This window comes from Haemaphysalis longicornis, unplaced genomic scaffold, assembly GCF_048455015.1.
Source record: "Haemaphysalis longicornis isolate Haplotype H1 unplaced genomic scaffold, Haemaphysalis longicornis Haplotype H1 scaffold_16, whole genome shotgun sequence".
Lineage (NCBI taxonomy): Eukaryota > Metazoa > Arthropoda > Arachnida > Ixodida > Ixodidae > Haemaphysalis > Haemaphysalis longicornis.
Genome location: NW_027526266.1, coordinates 21,731,555 through 21,753,028, shown reverse-complemented (window position 1 = coordinate 21,753,028; position 21,474 = coordinate 21,731,555). Strand labels below are relative to the sequence as shown.

Below are 21,474 nucleotides of genomic sequence, written 5' to 3'. Positions count from 1 at the left end.
ACTAGAGGGCCCATTACAGACGTCCAATCATGTGTCGTCGCGACACGTGAGTTAGGCGGCCGCCAATCGCACAAACAAGGTTCCATGACGTCACAGAAAAGTTGCGTGAAATTGGCTAGGGGGTCGCGACTGCTTCACACATTCTCTTTAATACCTCCGTTATTTGTTCGAAGATTGCGGTGATATTGGTATCATTGTTATCGGGACTAAGCAGTCTTTCTAATAAACCCAACTTCTATTTTGTCTTCATGGCTCCTTTATGGACGCGGGTTCCATCCCCGCCGCGGCGACTGCTTTTCATATGGAGGTCAAAAGCGACAACGCCCGTGTGTAGAGATTTCGGCGCACTTTGTTATGGTACCAGGTGGGCGAAATTAAGCCGGAACCCTCCACTACGGGGCATCTCAGAGCCCATATGTAGCTTCGCCGCGTTAAACCTTATAATAAATGTACTCATTTCACTAAGGACGTCCCTCGTGGTCGCGGATATATGTTGTGTGGCTTGGCTTTTGCACCGGGTAGCGTACTTACGCGCGAAAAGGGCCCTTCCGCATTTAACGAGCGGCCAAGGCGTAATATCACCCGCCGCGGTGGCTCAGTGGCTAAGGCGTGGCGCTGCTGAGCACGAGGTCGCGGGTTCGATTCCCTGCCGCGGCGGCCGCTTTTCTGATGGAGGCGAAAAGCAAAAACGCCCGTGTGTACGAGATTTCGGCGCACGTTAAAGATCCCCAGGTGGTCAAAATTAATCCGGAGCCCTCCACTACGGCGCGCCTCATCGCCTGCGTTGCGTCGGCGCGTTAAACCACTCAATCAATCATCAAGGCGTAATATCGAGCAGCCGGTTTCGATCGCATGCCGCCACGGCGGTTACTTAGATGGTTACGAAACGGACGAGATTTAAGTATCCCCGTTTTAAGATTTAAATGGACGTTTAAATGTATCCCTGTAGGCAATCCAACCTTGGTACGTAGCCCTCACCTAGGCTCGCTTTATGGCCCCGGTGCAGCTTGGGCGCCCGGTTTACGAATTTGATTTGAGCTTCGGTTGCTTGCGTCATTCCATGCGCGTTCGAGACAAGAGTAACTTCTACTGCGAATTCGCTGTTAATTTCTCGCCTGAAACATTACCTCGGCCTACTGTCGGAACCAGCTTCACTTTTAATTAACTTCCCATAGGTTATCGCGACCTTAAGTCTCTCTCGCAAACTAGTCCGTGACGTCACGGGGGCAGTGCGAGAAAGTGGATAGCGAATCGCCCCTTTTTCATCTTTTTTTCAGGCCGGATCATTAAAGGGCCATGCAGACAAAACTCAAGTTTGGCTCATTCGGAAGATTGCTTCGTTAGAATCACACTGGCACCACTTTCAACGTAAACTTCGCTCAAATAAGCTATATAATCAGGAAAAAAAGGGAATGGCCGTGCGACCCACTAGCTCATTTCCTGCAACAGAACCTACGACGCCTATGCACGGCCGTGCGATTGGCTGAGGCCGGCAAAAGAAACGCAAGTTGCTAGGCAGGGCTTATAAGCTTGCAGAACGAGATATTTTTGATTAAGTGTAATGCATACTCATTTTATAGCAGTAGTAGGGGGGGGGGGCGAACAACGGAAGTTACGAAAGTACACGTACACGTAGGAGTACCAGTGCGTACTGCTGTTGGTACTGCGGGAACTATGCTTGTTATAGCTGCACAGCAGTGCGGCGCTTCGGGTTCTCTCGCACGACACTGACAGATTGGCGTAAGGGACATTGTCTTGCGTGACCCTGTTTATCGAGCATACCCAATGTTTCACGAAACGATTACTTCCAACCGCAACAACAGCAAGTCAGATATACTAAATAAGGTCAGAAACAAAGCGAGGGGTGGCAGCAGCCCTGCGCAGTATGGTGGCTACATCTAGGAGTACTAACGGTAAACAGGACGTTCCGGAGTCCGCTGCGGACTTTAGTCCGCACTAAAGTTCGCGCGCTAAAGCTTGCTTGAAGATATGTTCATGTTGCGTCGTCGCAGACATCACGAAACATAGGATTTGGCGGGAGAATCAAAATTTCAACTTGCCTAAATTGATTAATTTCTCGGGGAATAAAGCATCGTGTGCTGCCTGAAAAGCGCTGATGGGGGCACTATAAAACATATCTTTCGAATAAGACACTTCTATTGTAGTCCATAAGACACGGCCCCTTTAAGTGCCTCAATGGACTAGAAACGGGCGTTGTTTTTGTTCTGTACAGAAAAAATCACAATGTGGGAACAGTAATTGAAAAAAAAAGGGCATTTGAAATAGCATGGGAAATTGGGAATTTCAACCGTGTTCGTTACCACCACTACGTGGGGGCGTGGCCGGCAGCAGAACGAAAGTGAGCCCAGTGCATGCTGACGTCGTATTGCGTGATACGGGAGCGTAACGGCACGAGAGTATAACATGTGCACCCCAGCCACGGAGAATTGATTCTGAGGAAACTTTGGCGGGACGTTCGGGCAATCGGCTCGTCGAAGCAGTTTGCGCCAGAAGAGGAAGAAACGCGAAGAGACGCAAACACGATTACGGAGTAAAGGAGTCGACAGACCAGCGAGGGAAGCCTTAATTACCTTCGTCTTCAAAGCGCGTAAGCAAACTTAAGTGCCTAGAGGAATCGTTCGCCTCGCTTAATGGCTTGAAGTTCGCGTTAAATTGTCACGGTTGGTATTCGGACGTGGCAGACTTTCCAATGAACCGTACTTGCATTTTTCTCTTCTCGGTCTCTTGAGTATCTTGTCTGACCCGCACTCTCTACCGGTCACCGAGCGCGAAACAGTAAATGGCGAAACTTTCATTCCTTTCCAAGCTGTTGAACCTCGGCAGCCCCGTTGCTCGTCCTCCCATGCACGTTATCCGGTGGCGTGGTACCGTGGTCGGAAATCGTCGTTGCACACGCCTGATCACTGGCCGTGCGTGGCAGGCTGCAGCTGTGTCGCAAGTTCGCGTCGCTTTGTGCGCGAGTGTCACCGCTTGTGGCGGCCGCGATGAAGTTATGACCGTCTGGCACCGCCGTGCGCCAGTCACCATGTGGCTATGTGTCTGTCGTGCATCCTGGCAACCTGAGGGGCGAAATGCGCTCATTCAAGGCTAACTGGGAGTTCGGGGTGGCCGCTTATAAGCCTGCTTTTCTGGACATGTCGTCGGAATACTGTGCCGCCCTTGCCACGGAACTCTTCTCCTCTCCCTCTCTCACCCAACGCGCTATTCCCTTCCTTTCATGGACGTTTGCGTAGATCAGTTTTTCCACTCCTTAACGCTCGCCGTGCTTGCGCGCTATATGTTGGGACATTTCGTGTCTGTTGGGCTTGACACAGCTCGACGCAGGATCTTTTGATTATAATTTCGCCTCTTGGGCAGGGTTTGCAACGCTTTTTGTTCCTTATTTGGTATCGTAAAAACAAATCCGACGTGTATTCACAGAAAAAGGCCGGTGCTTTCGGTTATTTACTTGAATGTTACCCCAAATATGCCCGAGGATTTCTTTGCGCTCTCGGGGGCTTGAGCTCTCGGCGTCTCCTGTCGTCGTCCTCGTCTCCTGTAGTCACGGTACTAACACTGGGCCACTCGTTTTCTATCGCTTCGCGCTAGAACGCTTGGTGCCGTGTGGTTGAATCAACTGACGCAGACCAAAATTATCGCGTTTAGATAACCCAAGAAAGACTCGTTTTTAAAACACAATGGCGGATGGGGCAACGAACGTGATCGCATTCGTGATTGCAAGTCTGCGCAACTGGTACCAACTCTCCTGATTTCGAGCTCATTGCTTCGTGGTTGTGGCGTTCACTAATCGTGACGATGGGAAATTCGGCGTTCCGAAAATGTCCCTCTGAAAGCGTCCCGACAGCTTTCGCGATGCCGAACGATGCAGCGTTCCACCAGGCAACAACAAAACAAAGTGGATCAAGGGAATAAGCCTTTTGAGTAGACCCATGGGGGGCGAATTGGTGGTACGTGTACCTCTCATCTGGCATCCTTTTATTATTTTTTGTTCACCTCCCCTTGTATCGGCCGGTTTTGTTCGATTTCAGCGGCAGTCGATTAAGGAGCGAACCGAGGCCACCGAGGGGCTCTCGTAACAATCTGCGCCGGTTCCGCTCCTCCTCGAGCTCTTTTTCCAGCGTCACCAGCAACGAAGCAGTACCCGAGCCCGTTTTCTCCTTTGTGCTCGCGCGACCACCATCCCTTCTTCAACCACCCCGAGAGGCGACAACGCCGGGCTCCGTTTCGTCATCGCGCCGCCGCCTCCCCCCATTCTTCACTGGGTACATTGTGGCGTCGTCATCGTCATCCGGTCTATATATCCTCCCCCGAACAACGCTGCCGGCAGCGCGCATTCCATCGTCGGGGCCAAACACAATGGCTGGCCCCCATAGTTTCTTTTCGCCCTGTCACGGGCGGCTCTTTGAGCTCCAATCTCCGCTCGCTGCGGATCGCCCGGCTTACGTAAGCTTTCCCGAGCGGGACGGTGCGGTGACTGGTTGCGGCGGCGGCCTGGGGCTGGGAACGTGCTCTCCGGAACCCTCCTGGGGCGGTATTCTCGTAACTGTCCCTTTTGAAAACGTCCCTTTTGCGTCCCTTTCATCGTGACGTACTTCCGGTTAAGTAGTGGCCTTTGATTCAAATACCGTAACTGTTCTTGCAAACGCATTTTAAAGAACTGAAACCGTATCAGAGTATCTTTTATGTGTTCATTGTTCCGCGAGCGAACCAACAATTAGGCGACGAAAAATCGTCTGCTCCGAATCGTCTGCTCCGAGTAGCCACGGCTCATAGCTCCGCCGTGCTTGCATGGCGTCACATCCGAGTATTCGCTTTTAGCCAATCAGGGCTCGCCCAAAAGGGACATTTTTGAAAGGGACACAAAAGGGACAAAACACGGGAATACCGCCCCTGGTCGTCGTCACCCCCCCCCCTTTAAAACTAAAAAAAAAAACAAAAAAAAAACAACACTTCAGACGTTCATAAGAAACTTCCCAGGCCTTTCGTAGTTTTCAAGCCGTCGCGGAGTAGGGAGAAAGGAAGGAAGGAGGGAGAAGGGCCAAGGAGGAAAACGAGGAAGATTGGATTGGATTGGATTGGATTGAATTGAAAGGATGGATCAAATTACCTAACTGTTTCAAATGAACGTCAATAAGCAGTCCTGCGTTAATTTTTTTTTCTTCGTGTTCTCACCGGGCATTGGTCGTGCAGCGATAGACGCGAGAAGAATGATCATCAAGGTTGCTGCACTGGTAAAAAGGAACTGTTCATGAATACCATGCTAGCACGCTGCGGTTGTTCTCTAACCCCTTCCGCAATGTGGGAGCACCGTTTACGAAATTGGTCGTTTTGTTCAGCAAAGAAGACAGACAAATACCTGTTGTAGCGATTTATTCGTGAACTTTTTTTTTTCGTCGAACAAACGCCGAAAGAACTGCAAAAGCTTCCATCTTCCAGTTAAGACGACTCATCGAAGATTTTAAACATTTCATGTGTTATCGGCTTATACGATAACGCAGGACAACGAATTGTGCGCAATCTCCCCCAGGTGCATGGTCCTGGCAGCGTACTCGTGCTGCCGTATGATTGAAAAATAGAGCGCGACTTCGACAACGACACAAAGGAAGAACGACGGGACAAGAAGAAGAAGAAAACTTTATTTTTGCAAGGATCCCCTAGTCCGGACCTCCCGGGATAGCCGACAGGGCCTTCTCTGCGCGTTCAATGAGTGTTCTTTGCACTTCCGCGCTAGAGTCGGCCAGCCTTCTTTCCTATGAAGTGGGGGTAGGATTGGGTATGGGGGAAAGGTTAGGGTTCTGTGTGCATGTCCAGAGAGTGTGACAAGCGTTCTTCATTTGTGTCGTTGTCCAAGTGGCGCTCTATTTTTCAATCATAATGAACCAACTTGCCCCACAGCTGTGTTTAACGAAGTTCCGTCTGCCGTATTTCGGGGGTGAGTAGATTATTACATGGACTTGACAGCCTGTACGTATAGCTGCTGCTTCTCTCGTTGCGTCGTGCCGTTTCCCACACCATGTGTGTTCTTCGTCAGTACCACTGTTCTATTGTAGTCAAATCTTCCCGAAGGGAGGAAGTACGGACACAACCGTTTTCTACTACCCTATTTACGACGAGGGGAGTAAAAGAGATAGCGCACGCATACGACCACGTAAAGCGGAATCATGTCTAATCTGAAGGCGCATCGGGCAAGTTGAGCAAGTGGTCGTGAAGACCACGAAAGGTGTTCCCGGGAGGGGGCTTTCCCTCGAATTTCTTAGTAAGAAACTCTATGGGGGCTTTCATTCGCGATCGTTTTAATGCCGAGATACCGAGTAGCTCCTCGCTAAATTTAGATGCGCGCGTTCCGCCGGCCATAGGCGGCAGTCGCATGGTTCCCCGGGGCGCTGCGCTAATCTTTACAACGCGTTCGTATTTATGCCCTTCGCCGCTTTACGCTTATGCGATAGTAAAGGTGCTCGCTCAATATCTTAGCACTAGATAAGAAAGCATTGCTGCGGTGGTGGTTCGTCAGCCTAGGCCTGTTCCATTGGCGCAGGTAGCTTCGCGCGCGCGGAGACGTTAACGCTTATATCCACCCGACCATCAGACATGCAACCTGGTGGGAGTAAACAAATTTGTGCCAATTTCAACTGCCCGGGAAAGTTTTCTTTCCCAGAAAAAAATGGAAAATGTTGGAATTAGTTCTCGCCATTTGTGGGGAGCGTGTTGACCCATATGCAGTAAAAAAAAAATCACGCCACATCCACGGAATGAATAAGTGGGGCGAAGCTCGAGAGGGGGAGATCATCGGTAACCGTAACTCTCCCGTGAAAGTTCGCCCATTACATCATTCAGAAAGACGTAAGACTGTGTGCGTACATTGTACAAATCAACTTTTATTTTCGGAGTCGATGCTTCCAGGCCCAGACCTGGTGAAAGACCCCGCGCCATCGAGGACTACCCCGCACCTCAACCACAATTTGTCACGTAGGATGGGACACAACGGTAAAGAAATCTTTTATTTAGGGCGAACTTGTGCCCGAACAAGACGAGAGGAAACGAGCAAAGGTCCTTGCGTCTCGTTCGATCTCCGAGAACGACTGCCTGCGTTCGTGGCGTGATCTCTTGCGTGATCTCCCCCTCGCAGTGCACGTGCGCTCGCGCCTCCGTTGGCGAACACGGACAAGCTCGAGCTCCCAGTGCCGAGTTTGCGCTGCCGGTTGCAGCCGGTTCTTGCGCGTGCAACGCGGCCCACTTTGCGACATCTCCGAAAGCATGCGGCGGTCACGTACCACGAGACACAAGGGATGGACAGACCCATGACTTAAGGAGCTTCGCCCCTAAAACAGAACTCGACAGCAGCAGCGCCTCGCAGCACGGCAAGCGATTGTGAAGCTTTCCAATGCCATCGAAATCGTAGTGGAGCACGGCGGATTCCGAATGGCATTCGAAGCCCCCCATTTGAGTCAAATGACATTTGGTTCAAATGACATTCAGACCCCAGTGTAGCCAGAATATTAGATACAGGAGTTGGAAATGAAGTTTCAGGGTTTCTTTAAGTGCCTATAAATAGCGATTTAGCGCATCGATGGTCTCGAATTAAGTGCCATCGTCGTGTGGTACTGACCATGCACTTGTGGCCTGCTCTTTTTTTCTTTTTCAGGGATTGTAGGTGCACTGAATTCGACAGCAGGGAGAGGGGGTCGTCCCCGCGAGTATTTCCTGATGAAGGGGGGGGGGGGAGCAGCGAAATATATGAACTCTCCCACCACATAGCATCAGGAAAGAGCAGCGGCAGAACGCGTAGGAGACGGATCGAAGACATTCGAAAGCGGTTGAAGCAGAGGGCAAAGCGTCTCCGGCGGCAGGATTGCAGAGCCCTTCGACAACTTAAGGTGAAGCCAGGCGGCTCAGGCGTTCAGCTGGACAACCACGATTTCTCATTCACAACAACGTGCTTAAAGGAGCCATGAAGAGAAAATACAACTTCGTTTAGTTTGAAAGAACTAGGATTCAGTATCTCACTCAGCTCCATTAGAGCCACTAAAGATGTTTTTTAACGAAAAAAAAGCAAGAAGTATTTAAAAACTTTCAAATTTTGCGCCACAGTGACGTGTTATGAGCAAGAATGACTTCATACGGGCCAACAATAAAATATAATTTTCAGTGCGTTAACTGCCCGTTAGCATTCAAGTGATGCGGTCAAATGGAACTAGAGGCCCCATTACAGACGTCCAGTCATGTGTCGTCGCGACAGGTCAGTTAGGTGGCCGCGAATCGCACAAACAAGGTTCCGTGACGTCATAGAAAAGTTGCGGGAAATTGACTAGGGGGTCGCGACTGCTTCACACGTTTTCTTTAATATCTCCGTTATTTTTTCGAAGATTGCGATGATATTGGTATCATTGTTATCGGGACTAAGCAGTCTTTCTAATAAACCCAACTTGTATTTTGTCTTCATGGCTCCTTTAAGTGCGTTCGGATTTGTTTTCTGGTGTCCGGTTTGAAGAAGCCCAGCAGTTCTGTGAGCGAATCATAAAAAGGCAGCAGTGGTCATCCCTCTATTTACTATAATGTAGTTCCTCCTCCCGTCTCGCCGATAGGAATCGCAATCCTTCCCTTTCAATATCACCTGCTCTTCATTGAGATGCGGATTGGTAAGACGGGCTTACTGATTTTCCATGTGCGTGAATGACAAGGACACGGGATTCCGTCGAACGTACAGCTCCGCCGTAAAATGGCGTGCAAACTCAATTCGTTTTATTTGTTTATTTCGGTAATACTGCCGACCTTTGAAGCAAGGTCCTTGGCAGGAGTGAGCGATACAGTATACAGATGACACAAGATAGATGAACATGTATCACTGGGGTACGGCCAGCGAACCATAGAGCACCTCATACAAAATCAAGCCGGGGAGAAGCAAAATTTCACAACAGGACTGCACAACACAAGAGATAAGCAAGAACAAATGCGTCGTTGTCTTCAACGACAAGATAACACACTGACCACATAATTCGCTTTTGAAATAGCATTTTAGAAACCGGCGCAGGACAAGTAGTAGGCGTTGCGGCGCCGTGCGCGCACGACATGATAGTCCAGGAAAAGAACGAACGAGGGGGTGTAAATCAAGAGTTATTTTTTAACGCTGATAGAAAAGGTTCAAGGGACGCACATTCTACAATGTCTGCTCTTGGCCTATTCCACTCACGAATGGTTCTCGGTTTTTGTTCGGTGGCTGAAGTTCTTGTTTTTTTTTTCGTTGTTTGTTTGTTTCGGCCTTGGGGCAACGCTGAAACCACGCTTTCTTTCCCCCCTACTTTATTTATCTTTTTTTTTTTTTTCAGGACCTCCGGTGGGCACATAGAAGTCGTGTTTTTTCCACCTTAGCTACGAGTTAACGAGCTTGTTAGCACACGGCGAAGAGCTCACTTCTGGCCCCGCGTCTTTCTTTGACACTGAAAATATTCGGTGCGAAGTCCGAACGCGTACTTCCGCAATAGCTCATTTCATTGCTTGAGGTATCTCTCCCGTTTGGAGAAGGGGGTGGGAGGTATCCGCAATTGGAATCTGAGTGGGTCGTTGGAGTACCGTTTCAGACGATTCTTGCAACGGTTCCTTATGCATGTGACGGCGCAGGAGGGGCTGCGGAGTCCGGACTTTGCGCTTCGGTCCCACCTGGTCTCTGCACGTCCTCGCCATCAGTTATCACCGAATGTGTACCGCCCTGTCCGTGCCGTGTTTGCACGATTTTAACGCGCACCTTTTTTTTTATGAAACTAGGCGTTCAAAAACACGCGCGCATTACAATCTGACTCAACTCTCAAAAACATCGAAACCGACACCAACTCGAAACTGAAACGAAGCAGCTCAGTGAACGTTGGCCAGCCGCATTGCCATCGGTATCAGCCAACCGTGTGCTGATTTATGCTCAGTTGGACATTTTTAGCAAGGCCGTGTCTAGAGTGCCGTCCGACGGTATCATAAGCACTCCACTATATCGACGTCCACCGGCGTTTTCTAACAAAATTGCCGTGGGTGGCACTACATCGCTCTAGATAATGCAAAGCTAGCCCACCTAACCTAAACATAGCATAAAATGACCTAACGCACAAGAAGAAAGCATTTAAAACACCCAAACTAACCTAAGCCATGAAAATTATTGTTGGAGGTAAAGATGAAAAAACTGGCGCCGCATCTTTTCAAAGTGCTACGAGTTGTGCCACGCCTCCGCCAGATGGCGCCACGGGTCCCGCGACTGAGAGAAGACGCAGTGAAACATCCCCCTCGCGAGGGGCACGATCAAATGCAGAGCATTTCCGGGGGCGCACGGCGTTAATTAGTTTGCGTTACGTTAATGTTGTTGCACTTGTGGCAACTGCTGACGAGAGAGCGCTCGTCAGCAGTAATTTGAATGAGTCAACGATATAAGGCGCGTTGGTAGAGCCCATTCTGTGTCGGCTTTGTGGCGCAGTGGGTAGAGCACCATGTACATTGCGTTCCGCCCGCAGGGTCGAGGGATCGAAACCGGGCGCCGGATAGTATTTTTTTTTATATAGTAGGGACAACGACGGTGCGGACTACGGACGTCAACGCGGGTGACATCGTGAGTTACTGAAATGCTCTGCATTTTAAACAAAAGCAAATGGTTTCGAACCACCGTCCTTGGGACCAAGAAGCTAAGACGGATCCTCTACACTACAACGACCGAGGCTTGGGCCGGTGGTAGCTTAGTCTTAAATATTCAAATGCCGTCGGTCGGCACTCTAGACACTGGGTTTTAGCAATTTCGAGGCGTCACTTCATGGCGTCTGTGCATGGTTAATGGCAATAATACATCTGCGTGGTTGAATCTGCGCCAAGTTGTTTTTGTTGTGTTCCGGGTGTGGATTTCTGCTGCGGGTTACATTCGAGGACGCGTTACAATCGCGTAAATACGGAACCTCCCCCTTGTGGGCGTCTCCCAGTTATCCGCCAGGAACAAAGCTTCTCTGTTTTGTCTGTGTAGGGTGTACTTTTAGCGCATGGCCCCTCGACCCTGTGAAGGTCGTTGCTTTTGTCAATCCCTGGTGAGCGCGTGCTCGTGAAGTCGGCGTGGTGGGCGTCTTCCGATAACGCTGTTTCTGCCGGCCGTTCACCCGCGACGGCTTTCATTATCGGCAGGCGACGAGCGACTGTCACGCAACTTTTCCCCCTAAGTACAAAAGAGGTTGCGCCTTCCAGTACAAGGGCTACAAATATTTTAATTGTGGTGCTTTTGAGTGCAGCGTCGCTTTGCTTCTCACATTTTTCGCTGTGGTACTAGATAATCTGTGCGTTATGGATTGGGTTTGCAGACAGCCGCTATCTAGTCTAGCGGCTCGCACTAGAATAATGGTACTGCACCAAGATTTTTACTTCGTGTGGCGATTGTGTGCCCACACCTTTTACTTGATTTCCTCGTGGTCTATGTGCTCTTTTCTTTATTTTTCGGCGCGGAAAAAAATCGTCGAACTGGACCCTGAATTTTTCGCGAGAATGGCAGCTTTATTTCTGCTGGTTCAACTGGTCTTATCAAAGTGCTGCTGCAGCAATCTTGGCGTGCGCGTGTGTGCGAGCGCTCATGGAGAGGTAACATGACGGAGAAAACTGTACCAACAAACATTGCGCACGCACTTGCTGGTTCTCTGGTTCTCGAACACTCTTAACAAAAAAAAGCTCGTAAAGGGGCAGTAACGGCTGTATTTACTAACTTCTTACGGAGTTTACTACCCCCCAGAACGGTACGTAGGTCGTGCCACTAAGTGTGAAAACCGTTACTAGTCTAGACCGTACACTTAGTAACTTCTGCTGGTTTGATACTAACATTGCCGAAGTAACATTATATGAATTTTTGAACATAAGTATAGCTCTGTTTCCACACGAAATCGCAATTTAAAAGTTTTTGCAAATCCACAGGATGACTTGTATATGTTCACATTAAAAGGCATAATTCTAAAATTATCGCTAAAATATTTGATTTTTACAAGCCCACCGACTCTCTCAGGGTACTTTCCGCTGCCAGCTATAAAAGCAAGAGCAGATGTATTTCTAAGGTAACTAAGTAATACTCGCTCTCCTCGCGTATCCCATTGGCTTTCTTGCTCAATTCATTTGTTGATTGTCCACGTGTGCTATGTGGTTGATTAATGTGTCCATGTCGCGCTGTGCACTCAGCAGATCCACATTGTTACGCATAGCTTTTTGCTAGGTTATGCATGACCAGTTAGTAAAAGCAACTAAGTACCTAGTCAATACTGGGACAAGTAACTGATTAGTGTTCTGTTAGTAAGTGCGCCGACCCTTTTTTTAAGAGTGAACGTTTTCTTTAATCGCATGCACGCGTAGTGAACTGCCAGATATGGCCTGGGGTGTGAGGGCTTTGACGCTGTATAGCTCTCTCAGGTGCGGCGAATGAACGACTAAGCGTGCGTGCAGTGTACGTTAGTCTTTCAATTCTTCCTCTTAACCTTCAAAACTACTTCTCTCCTGTCGGCCCCTGAAACCTCGCTTACCTTTTCCTGCTACCAGGAATCGGGGAGCGAAAGGCAAACAAACATTTGTCCCTTTCAGCTAAACGCCGCCTCAATGGCGCGCAAATTCTCTGGCGGAAACAACGTGGCGTGCCAGGTGCTGATGTGGCGTCTCTCTAGCGGTTTCGGTCACCCGTATAATGCTGGCGGCAGCGTCATAACGTTGTCCTCCTCTTCCTTCTCCTCCTCCTGATGCGTGTACACATTTATCCGCCACCGTGTATACATCGTGGCTGTGTAATGCGTCGGTTTGCCTTTTCCTTGTCCCGTTCCGTTGGCTACCTTCGCGTGCCGTCGACAGCGGCTCGAGTAACAGCCGCGTCGTTGGTTCGTCCTGGCCGTCGTCTTTCCGTTAACAGCCCGCTGGCGACTCGGCGTGGACTGGCGATGCCCTTGTATACGCCCTTGCCTCGAAAGTGGAGAGGTGCTGGCAGCTCTTTGCCTAAACGATTTTCCGCCGGTGAAGTTAACGTTTCTGCTCGGGTGCGTGCGTGCGCGCGAATAGTGAACGCGAGGCTCCAACACACTCGTACTATGACCAACTGGAATGCGCTAAACCTAACTGTATTCCGATTCAGCGCAGAGTTTAAACTAGACTTCGAAACGCCGCTATCGTGTCAGCAGTGGCAGGAATGATTATTTTCGGTGGGCGGAATAATTGGCAGTTACCTAAACATAGTGTGTATACAGCAGACCGTTTACGTTGCAAAACCACTCGCTTTCGAGTACGGGTAAATCTTGGAATAGGGAGCAATTGGCTGCTCGGTGCATGTTCAAACGAGAGGAAATGGCGCGAAAAATGCGACACGAAAAAGACAGCGCCGTGATTGCGTCTATTAAGTCTCGCCCCATTTTAGGGCTGTTTCCTCGCGTTAGACTAAACCTTATTAGCGGAAAGCTAGTACGGCTATCTCTAAACTGTGAAGCATTTGAGGAAGGACCCCGAATACTGCGAACGTATTATTCAGCACGCTGGACAGTTCGCACCTCTCCGAAGGAAAAGTAGAGCTCCCGTTGCACGAAAATTCGCCTTGATCCCGCTCGCTTCGTAACTTGTATTACGTGTCGAAAGTCCTTGTGGTGTACTCGAGGGAGTCGACAAACAGGCGCGTGGTATCTTCGCTGATGTTCCTTCGAGTAACTTTCCTTCATTTTTTTTTCTTTTTAAAGAACCTTTCCGTGACATGGGATCTAAATGAAGTGGTAGAGGAACATCCATGATCGTAAATGATGGGCTCAGTGTCTTAGCGTTTGCGCTGCCGTGCACGGTGTCGGAGGCTGGATTCCCAGCATTATCTGTTTTTAAGGCAAAAGCCACGTAAAACGCGAAAAGTGACCGTCGGCGTCAGCGTGAGAGAGAGAGAGAGAAACTCTTTATTAAAGAGGAAAGTGCAGAGAGGTTTGCCGACATCAGATCGCCGGCATGCTACTCTGCGGGGAAAGGAGGAGAGGGAAAAAGGTAGTAGGTGTAGTGAAGAAAAAGAGAGTAGTAGTAGTGAAAAAAAAATATGATCCTTCTTCAGGGTATTGAGTTCAAAGGCTCTTGAGATGGAGGAACGACTACAACAATTTCGTGGACACACCAATGTCCTGGAGGAATTCGAATAGCGCGGACAAGATTTTGCGCTGAGCGGAGGGAGAGGGCCATGGTCCAAGTACCAATCTTGTGAATGGTTCCACAATGACCGCCGCTGTAAAGAGAAAATAAGTACACACTTTGGTTTTGGTGGGATTTAGCCCCCGGATTCAAGGAGCAGGGGAAAAGTGCGCTAACTACAGCTCCTACCGGCACTCAAGGTGCGCGTGACAGCACGTGAGTAGGACAGGTGCACGTCGAGGAGAGCTCTGATTGGCGGGGGGGGGGGGGGGGGGGGGCAGCCAGTCTGGGTGATTCCCGTCAAAAGACGACGAAACAAAAGCGAAGACGCAACCACTGTGCAGCAGTGAAGTCTTTGATAATGCCTATCTTTCGCCTTCAAATCACGTGAGCATACTCAAGTGGCCGAGGCATTCTTTTAGAACTGCTTCCCGGTGTACAAGCCTTTGCCAGGAGCTCAAGATAGCTAAGCTAATCCGTTGGCCTCACCGGCTGATAAGCGTCGGCGCCCACCAAAGTTCGTTTTTAGTTCCCTTCGCATGCCATCGCCGTTGCAGTACAACGTCGGTTTGCCGTCGCCGTTGCGTGCGGTTGGGGAAGAGGCCCGGCCGAGTGGCTGCCCGGTAATCTGTGCACTCTCCGTATCAGCGCCAGGCCACGTTCGCGCGTCTGGCGGGAACGCTAGCACCCGGATGTCATCTGTCCGCGCACGCGGCTCTTGAAACTTGAGTGGCCTTTCCTCTTCGGACTTCACGTGCTGCTGTGAGGCGGCACTCGTCACGTCTCTCGTGTCTCCCGCGAGTGATAGGTGCCGGCTCGCCCTGCAACGCCCCCAAGAAGGAGAACGTGCCGAGAAAAGAACAATTGCTTGGGCGGTGGCGAAGCGATCGGGCGTGATGACCATTGTTTAAAAGTGCGCGTCGCGCCGTCTAATCTGGAACTTGTGCCTTCTTAGTGTGCGATTGACCGTCTTTCATGGCTTCTTCCTATTACTTGCTTCTTACACCTTATCAGCTCCCAGTAGCGGAAAATACTCATTGAAGGTGGGCAGATTGTTCGCGCTCGGTGTTTTAGCGCCCACCGCGTTTATCAGATGAATGGAGCTCAGTCGAAGCTTCAAGTGGATCTCTTAAAGACGAATTCAGTAACCTTGGTTTCTTTTCTTTTTTATTTGCGTTCTGTGAAGTCAAATACGACCACAGCTTTGAAGTCAGACTGAAGTGTTTTATGTCAGAAATGCTGTGAAAGCACCCTTATGTCTCAAGTTCATGATGTAGTGCGGTCGCACTTGAACGTCAAATTTTTGCTTTGGATTTCGTTATGGCGCAGAAACTTTTGTCATGCCCTATAAACGTTTATAGGACATACAAAATTTTATAATAATGAATTGCAGCCTACCATTGTGCCTGAAGAATAAAGTGTATGACAGCTGCATCTGACCGGTACGGGGCAGAAACTTGGAGGCTCGCTAAGAGGGTTCAACTTACATTGAGGACGACTCGGAGAGCACTGCAACGGAGGAGGATATATGTGTAACATTAAGGGACAAGAAGAGAGCGGAGTGGGTAAGGGAACAAACGCGTGTTCAGGACATATTAGAAGTTAAGAAGAAATGGACGTGGGCAGGGCATGTAATGCGAAGGCAAGATAACCGTTGGTCATTAAGGGCAGCGGAGTGGATCCCTAGAGAAGGCAGGCGTGACAGGGGGCGGCAAAAAGTTAGGTGGGTCGATGATATCAAGAAGTTTGCGGGGATAAATTGGTCGCAGTTAGCACAGCACAGCAATTGAAGATCTATGAGGCCTTTTCCTTGCAGTGGGTGTATGATGATAATGATACAATTCGGACGCCCTTCAAAGGTAGCACAACCTTTACAACATGATGGTGTCTTTGATCGGATGTGACAGTATACTCCTTTCCCCAGTCTCTCCGATGACCCTAGATAACTCTTCTCAATATTGGGAACAGTGGACGACAGTTGCGGCTGTTACGGCGTTCCGTCTACTTAGCAGTAGTTGAAGCGGTGCGCCCTCTTTTACAGAGACTTACCCTTGCCCCCGTTTTCTATCTCCTTCCTCTGCTCCCCGCAGTCCCTGGTGACCATGGACGGCAACAAGCTTGTCCAGAAGCAGTTTGGTGACAAGGAGGTCACCATCACCCGCGAGATCAAGGACGGCCACCTCGAAGTGGTGAGTGAGTGAGCGTGCGGGCTCGCTCCGCTCATACGGGTCTACTTCGTAGGCGCCGCGACGCTTGCATCAATAGCGACCGCTGCCAAAAAAACCAGCAATCGTCAAATTAGCTGTCGTCAAACCAAGTCTGTCATATGACTGCCGCCTAAGTTTTGCTGCTGTGAAACTTAGTCATCGCGGCGTCGAAAATCAACATTCTCGCACCTTATTTGCAAACACTAAGCGGATATAACACGCTGCTTATGGTCCGAGTGGTCCCCCGATTGCCGCTGTCAAGGAGGGGGCTTTTATGTCGAGTTCCCGCCCGTAGCTGCGCGGAGAGTCAGGCCGAACCTCGAATTCAACAAAAACACATTTGTGCACACTGCTGGGAAATATATTATTGAGGGTACAGGCATGCTATGTTATGTAGGCAGAATGATAATTATAACAAAGCAGTATTGGGACAGTAACTTACTGTTACAACGAATATCGGATATAACGAACTAGAGCTAAAAATCTGTTCAAACCGATTTTTAGCCTTGTCCATCTAATTTTCGAACCTAGTATCAACAAGGTAACCCTTATCTCTCTCCATGCGGCATTTCTAGCTTCATGATGCAGAACATGAAACGGGGAATTACCATAATAAGGGCCATTTGACAAAAAAGGCCAGCGTTCCTATTTTATCAAGGAAGGATATGATCTTTGTATGGCGGCTATTCACAGCACTCAGCAAGATGAAGTTTTGCAGTGTCCACGAACAGAGGGGCGTTTACTACTTGTGCGGTTTCGGACGCTAGGAGTTTAGGAGTTTTTCTAGGTAGCTTCTCGGCCTACTGGTCAAATATTTCTTCATTGTATCCGATAGTAGCCGCGGCTTTCAGTTTCACTTTCTTTATAAAAGAATAAGTGTCATAAAAATGAAACGTGACCAACCAAAGTTCGTGTTTAGTTCGATATAGCCGATAATTCGCTTTATCAGTCTTCGTTATAACGACGTTCAACTGTACTACTAACTCACAAACATCTTTTGGCAACATGGCGAGTTCGGCATCATGAGCCGTTTTGTCGAGTTCGAAGTCACGCTTGGGGAACCTAGTTAACGACGTTCCGCTGCTTTATATGGCGTGTTTCAAACGCCAGCTGCCGCTGTCAATCGAAATGCGCTGGTATTTATATATAGTTTTAGATTAATTGTGGGTTCCTTCTTGTTATCGTCCCGCTTACTCATTACCTCGTCGCTTTCTCGCCCCCAGACCTGCGCCCTGGAAGGCGTGACCGCTGTGCGCAAGTACCTGAAGGAGTGAGTTCGGATCTCACGCGCTCCCGCCGCCGCATCGGGGGCCCGCCCGGACGCCGAGGGCCGAGCCCTCCGCCGTTCGGGGACGGACCGTCGTTGCCCGGCGTCGGCCGCCTACCGCGCCCTGGGCGCGGAGGGACCACAACGAAGTCAGTGTGCGCCCGTGACAATGAGCCCGAGTTGGCCGCGCCCGAATCAAGTTTCTGCCCAAAGACTTTTTTTCACTATTACGCTTCCCACCTCGTGTTTCTTCCTCCCCTGCTGTACCTGTGTATAGGTGGTTCCATGTATCGGATTGAAAAATGACCCTTTCGAATTCCTTGTTGGCAATTTAGTGTGGAAACAGTACCCAATTGATTATCTACTTTAATTATCTTGCTGTTCTTGGCATTCCAATGTATTGGCGTGGAATTGGTCGCCGACAAAGTAGTCAGTAGTGTTCCCGCCGTGGCTTTGTACCCGACGAGATGTTTTTTTTACGGTGGTATTTTCAAAAGAACAAATAAACTTTTCTTCCTTTTTTGTACGAGTCCCTCTCTCTCCGCGCTCGCAGGACGTGAGCGGAATTCAGCTTGTGGCGGCCGTGGTACGTATGCTGTTCACCCGTTCATTTATGTCGATCGAAGGTCGGTAAACAGTGCTCGCTGATTGAAAAGATAAGCTTGAAGGAAGGTTGAAGTGGACTGGCATTGCGGGCACTGTCCGTCTGTGTGTCCCGCGCACACCTGCAACGTAGACAAAGCTGCACCAGGACTGGGCAGTCTGGACCATCATTGAAGAGCTCTGGAATCAGCTCTTTCAAAAGAACTGGTATTTTGCGACCGTGAAAAAACATTACCATTCCTTCCTAAAGAAAATTGAGAGAAGCGCGAAAGGTTTCTTGTAGGGGTGTGCGAATATCAATTTTTTCGAATATGAATCGAATACGAATATCTATTTTCGAATATCGAATCGAATATCGAATAATTAAGCGGGGACGTGGCTTTCAAAACCAACTTTTTTATTTCTTTGTGGATTTTGATAATTCTGAATTTATTGCTGGCTTCGTTTGCGCGTCTGTATTTTTCTGCCGTTCGGGCATATGAATGAACGAAGATAAAAAAAAAAATGGCTTGGACCGGAAAGGATCGCTTGGCCGATCCAATGGAACCAAAATGGCCGCGCCCGCTGGCACCGTTGCGGAGATACAGTACTCCAACAATTGCCGTTTTTTTTTTTTTTGCGCTGACATTTTTCACACTGCAGCCCGGAAAAATATTTTTATGCCACTTTGCGATGGTTTTAGGAGGGAAAACTTCCCAAACGCACAGGATAGAAAATATAGATACCGAATATGTTCCTTTCAAAAATACGATGTTTTGTCATTTTTTATGAAGTTGAAAGCCGTGTCCCCCCCATTCAAATCAATCCAAATATTCGATAATAGCCGATTATCCGAACCCTTTCGAATATTCGAAATGTTTCGAATACGTAGTTTTCGAAGCGAATACGATGACATATTTAATGTTCGAGTATTATTCGAAATTTTCGAATATTCGCACACCCCTAGTTTCTCGCAACAAAACTGCGTCAAAAGCGAGTAAAACTTTGGTTACCAATCGATTGTCAAACCTTCAAAGACCCAAATTGCAAACGAAGAACGCGTGCGACAATGTTTAGAGCACCAAGTAAACGCATCTATACAAGAACGATCTAAGCGTATACCGACAAGTGGTTTGTGAGATAAAAGTATACTGCTGCACTCCTCCTTTATGATGGATGCGTGTATTGTCTTCTCCGGAGCCGTTACTTTTTCCCGATCTGACAGTGCGTTCTGACCGTTCTGACAGTGCGAGCCCGGTTTCACGCATGCGCCGTGTGTCCAGACATCTTGTCAGCTTTCCGGTCGACCAACCGGTCTATAGGGAAATGCATTTTTGACTGAACGCCACCATTCCCACTACGAAGGCTTTCGCTGTAATATCAGCCAGTTCTGTACCGCTGTTAATTTTAGGCCGCGCTACGGGGGCCCGCCGCTTGCTGTTACCTTATTTCGGTTGCTTGCTTGCTTGTGCCGGCCGGGCTGATGTGTACGTAGTGTACGAAGCAGCGCTGCGGGGAGTGTTTTCACTCTTGTGTTCTTGAGGGGGAATGGGCCCGGAACAACCAGGAAAGAGGTCGGGCACCGCCACGCGTATTTGACGAACCTGTTCGCCAAGACGTATCCCAGGTTTGTCTGTTTTTCGTGTCGTACTAGAAGAATGGAATAGCTAGTCGAAAACGTCTTGGCGGGATAAAACAGGGCTGAATAATACCAAACTGCTTATTTCTGACGAGAATGCGTATAATTTAGATAAGAGACCGTCGCAAAAACCAGTGGGGATGTAACCGATGCGTGAAAACCCACGGCTCTACTTCTAGGGCAGTGAGGCTTAACCGCTGACGCCTGTTTAGTAGTTGCAGCTCCACCCTCGAGGATCAGCGTCAGCTGGTCGTGAGGGCTGTTGACGTGGCCCGTGCTCAAGGTGTCCTGGACTGAGGAAGCCAACCCGAAGAGTCTAAGAATCCATTCTTTTTTCTCTGGATTAGAGAGTTCATTCTCGAGATAATTGCGTTCCAAGTGAAACTACGTGGCGCTATTGAGGTGCGTCTAAACGGAGTTTTGTCAAACGCGGCAGCGGCTCGGGAGCGATTCTCACGCGAGACGAATGTTTTGACCTCTTTCTGTAACTCGTAAAGTAGACCGTCGTCTGCCAGGTGGCGCGATCAACGGGGCCATCTTGGCATGATTGATTCGCCAATCCTTCGATACTCTCTCCACATTTTAAATAGTGGATTAGGTGTCCCACCCAGACACACTTTTGGCTGAAAACCTTTAGCCGTTAAAAGCTAGTGGTGCCATATTTGCACGATCTGCGCACGCTTCCTGCCCATAAACGATCGCTTTTTCCCACGCATAGAAATGGTACCCGGTGGTCCGCTAGCACCGATCAGAGTACAACAGTATACCTTTAGCTCTTAATCCACGTATCAGCGTATACATTTACCGTACTTACCCGATTCTAACGCGCACTTTTTATCCGGAAAAATAGGTCGAAAAATCGCATGCGCGTTAGAATCGGATGCGAAAGCGAAACTGCCGAAACAGGAAATTTCGTCCCACCCATCGCCATCTCAAGATGGCGCCAAAGCTTTTAGCAACGATTTTTCGGACGCAGGAAGCATAGCATAGGTGCCTAGGCTTTTCTATCGGCGTTCACACAAATCGTCAAATCGTTCCACTTGCGCGCTTGATAACAGCAATGGCAGCAGCGGCTCTCACGAGTTCAAAACGAGTGGTCGGCTGAAGCGTGCCCCTCTGGAGAAGCTCGCGGGATGGGCGTGCGAGGCGTGGGCCACGATCCCATCGACCATGGTTAAACATTAATCGTTCAGAAGTGTGGCATTGCGAACGCGCTTGACGGCACCAAGGACGAGATGTTGTGGTCAGCGGAGAGCGACGAGGAGGGAGATGTGTGAGATTACTTCGAGAAAGAAATCGCCCGTTTTTCTCGCATTCCTTTTTCTTGCTCACAAAGTTCCGTGCGTGTTACAAGCGGAGGTGCAAGTTTTTCGGGTTTTTTTTTCCAGAAAAATCGGGTGCGCGTTAGAATCGGGTAATTACGGTATATCGTTCATAGATGTGTTTACTTAGAACGCAAAAAATCGTCGCATGGGCTCGTTGTTCGATCGTTTTGCGATTTGGGTCTTTGAAGCTTTGACAACCGATTGAACGCACTTGCGGCGAAGGTTTTGAAGCACTAGTGACGCAGTTTTGAAGTTGGAGAGCTTACGCACTGGTGGTTTTTCGTGGGAGGGGGGGAGGGGGCGAAATTT

The 21,474-nt window shown here is 49.2% G+C and overlaps 1 protein-coding gene across 1 annotated transcript in view; it reads left to right on the top strand.

Moving 5' to 3' along the window:
* The window catches only part of LOC144166176 (sodium/calcium exchanger regulatory protein 1-like), a 38,292-nt gene extending 20,151 nt beyond the window's left edge, over positions 1 to 18,141 (top strand). The window contains exons 3-4 of the mRNA XM_077695777.1: positions 16,236 to 16,334; positions 17,576 to 18,141. Coding sequence (XP_077551903.1) covers positions 16,236 to 16,334; positions 17,576 to 17,626 — 150 coding nt within the window. The 3' untranslated portion in view covers positions 17,627 to 18,141. The remainder of the gene's footprint in view (positions 1 to 16,235; positions 16,335 to 17,575) is intronic.
* The last annotated feature ends 3,333 nt before the right edge of the window (positions 18,142 to 21,474 follow it).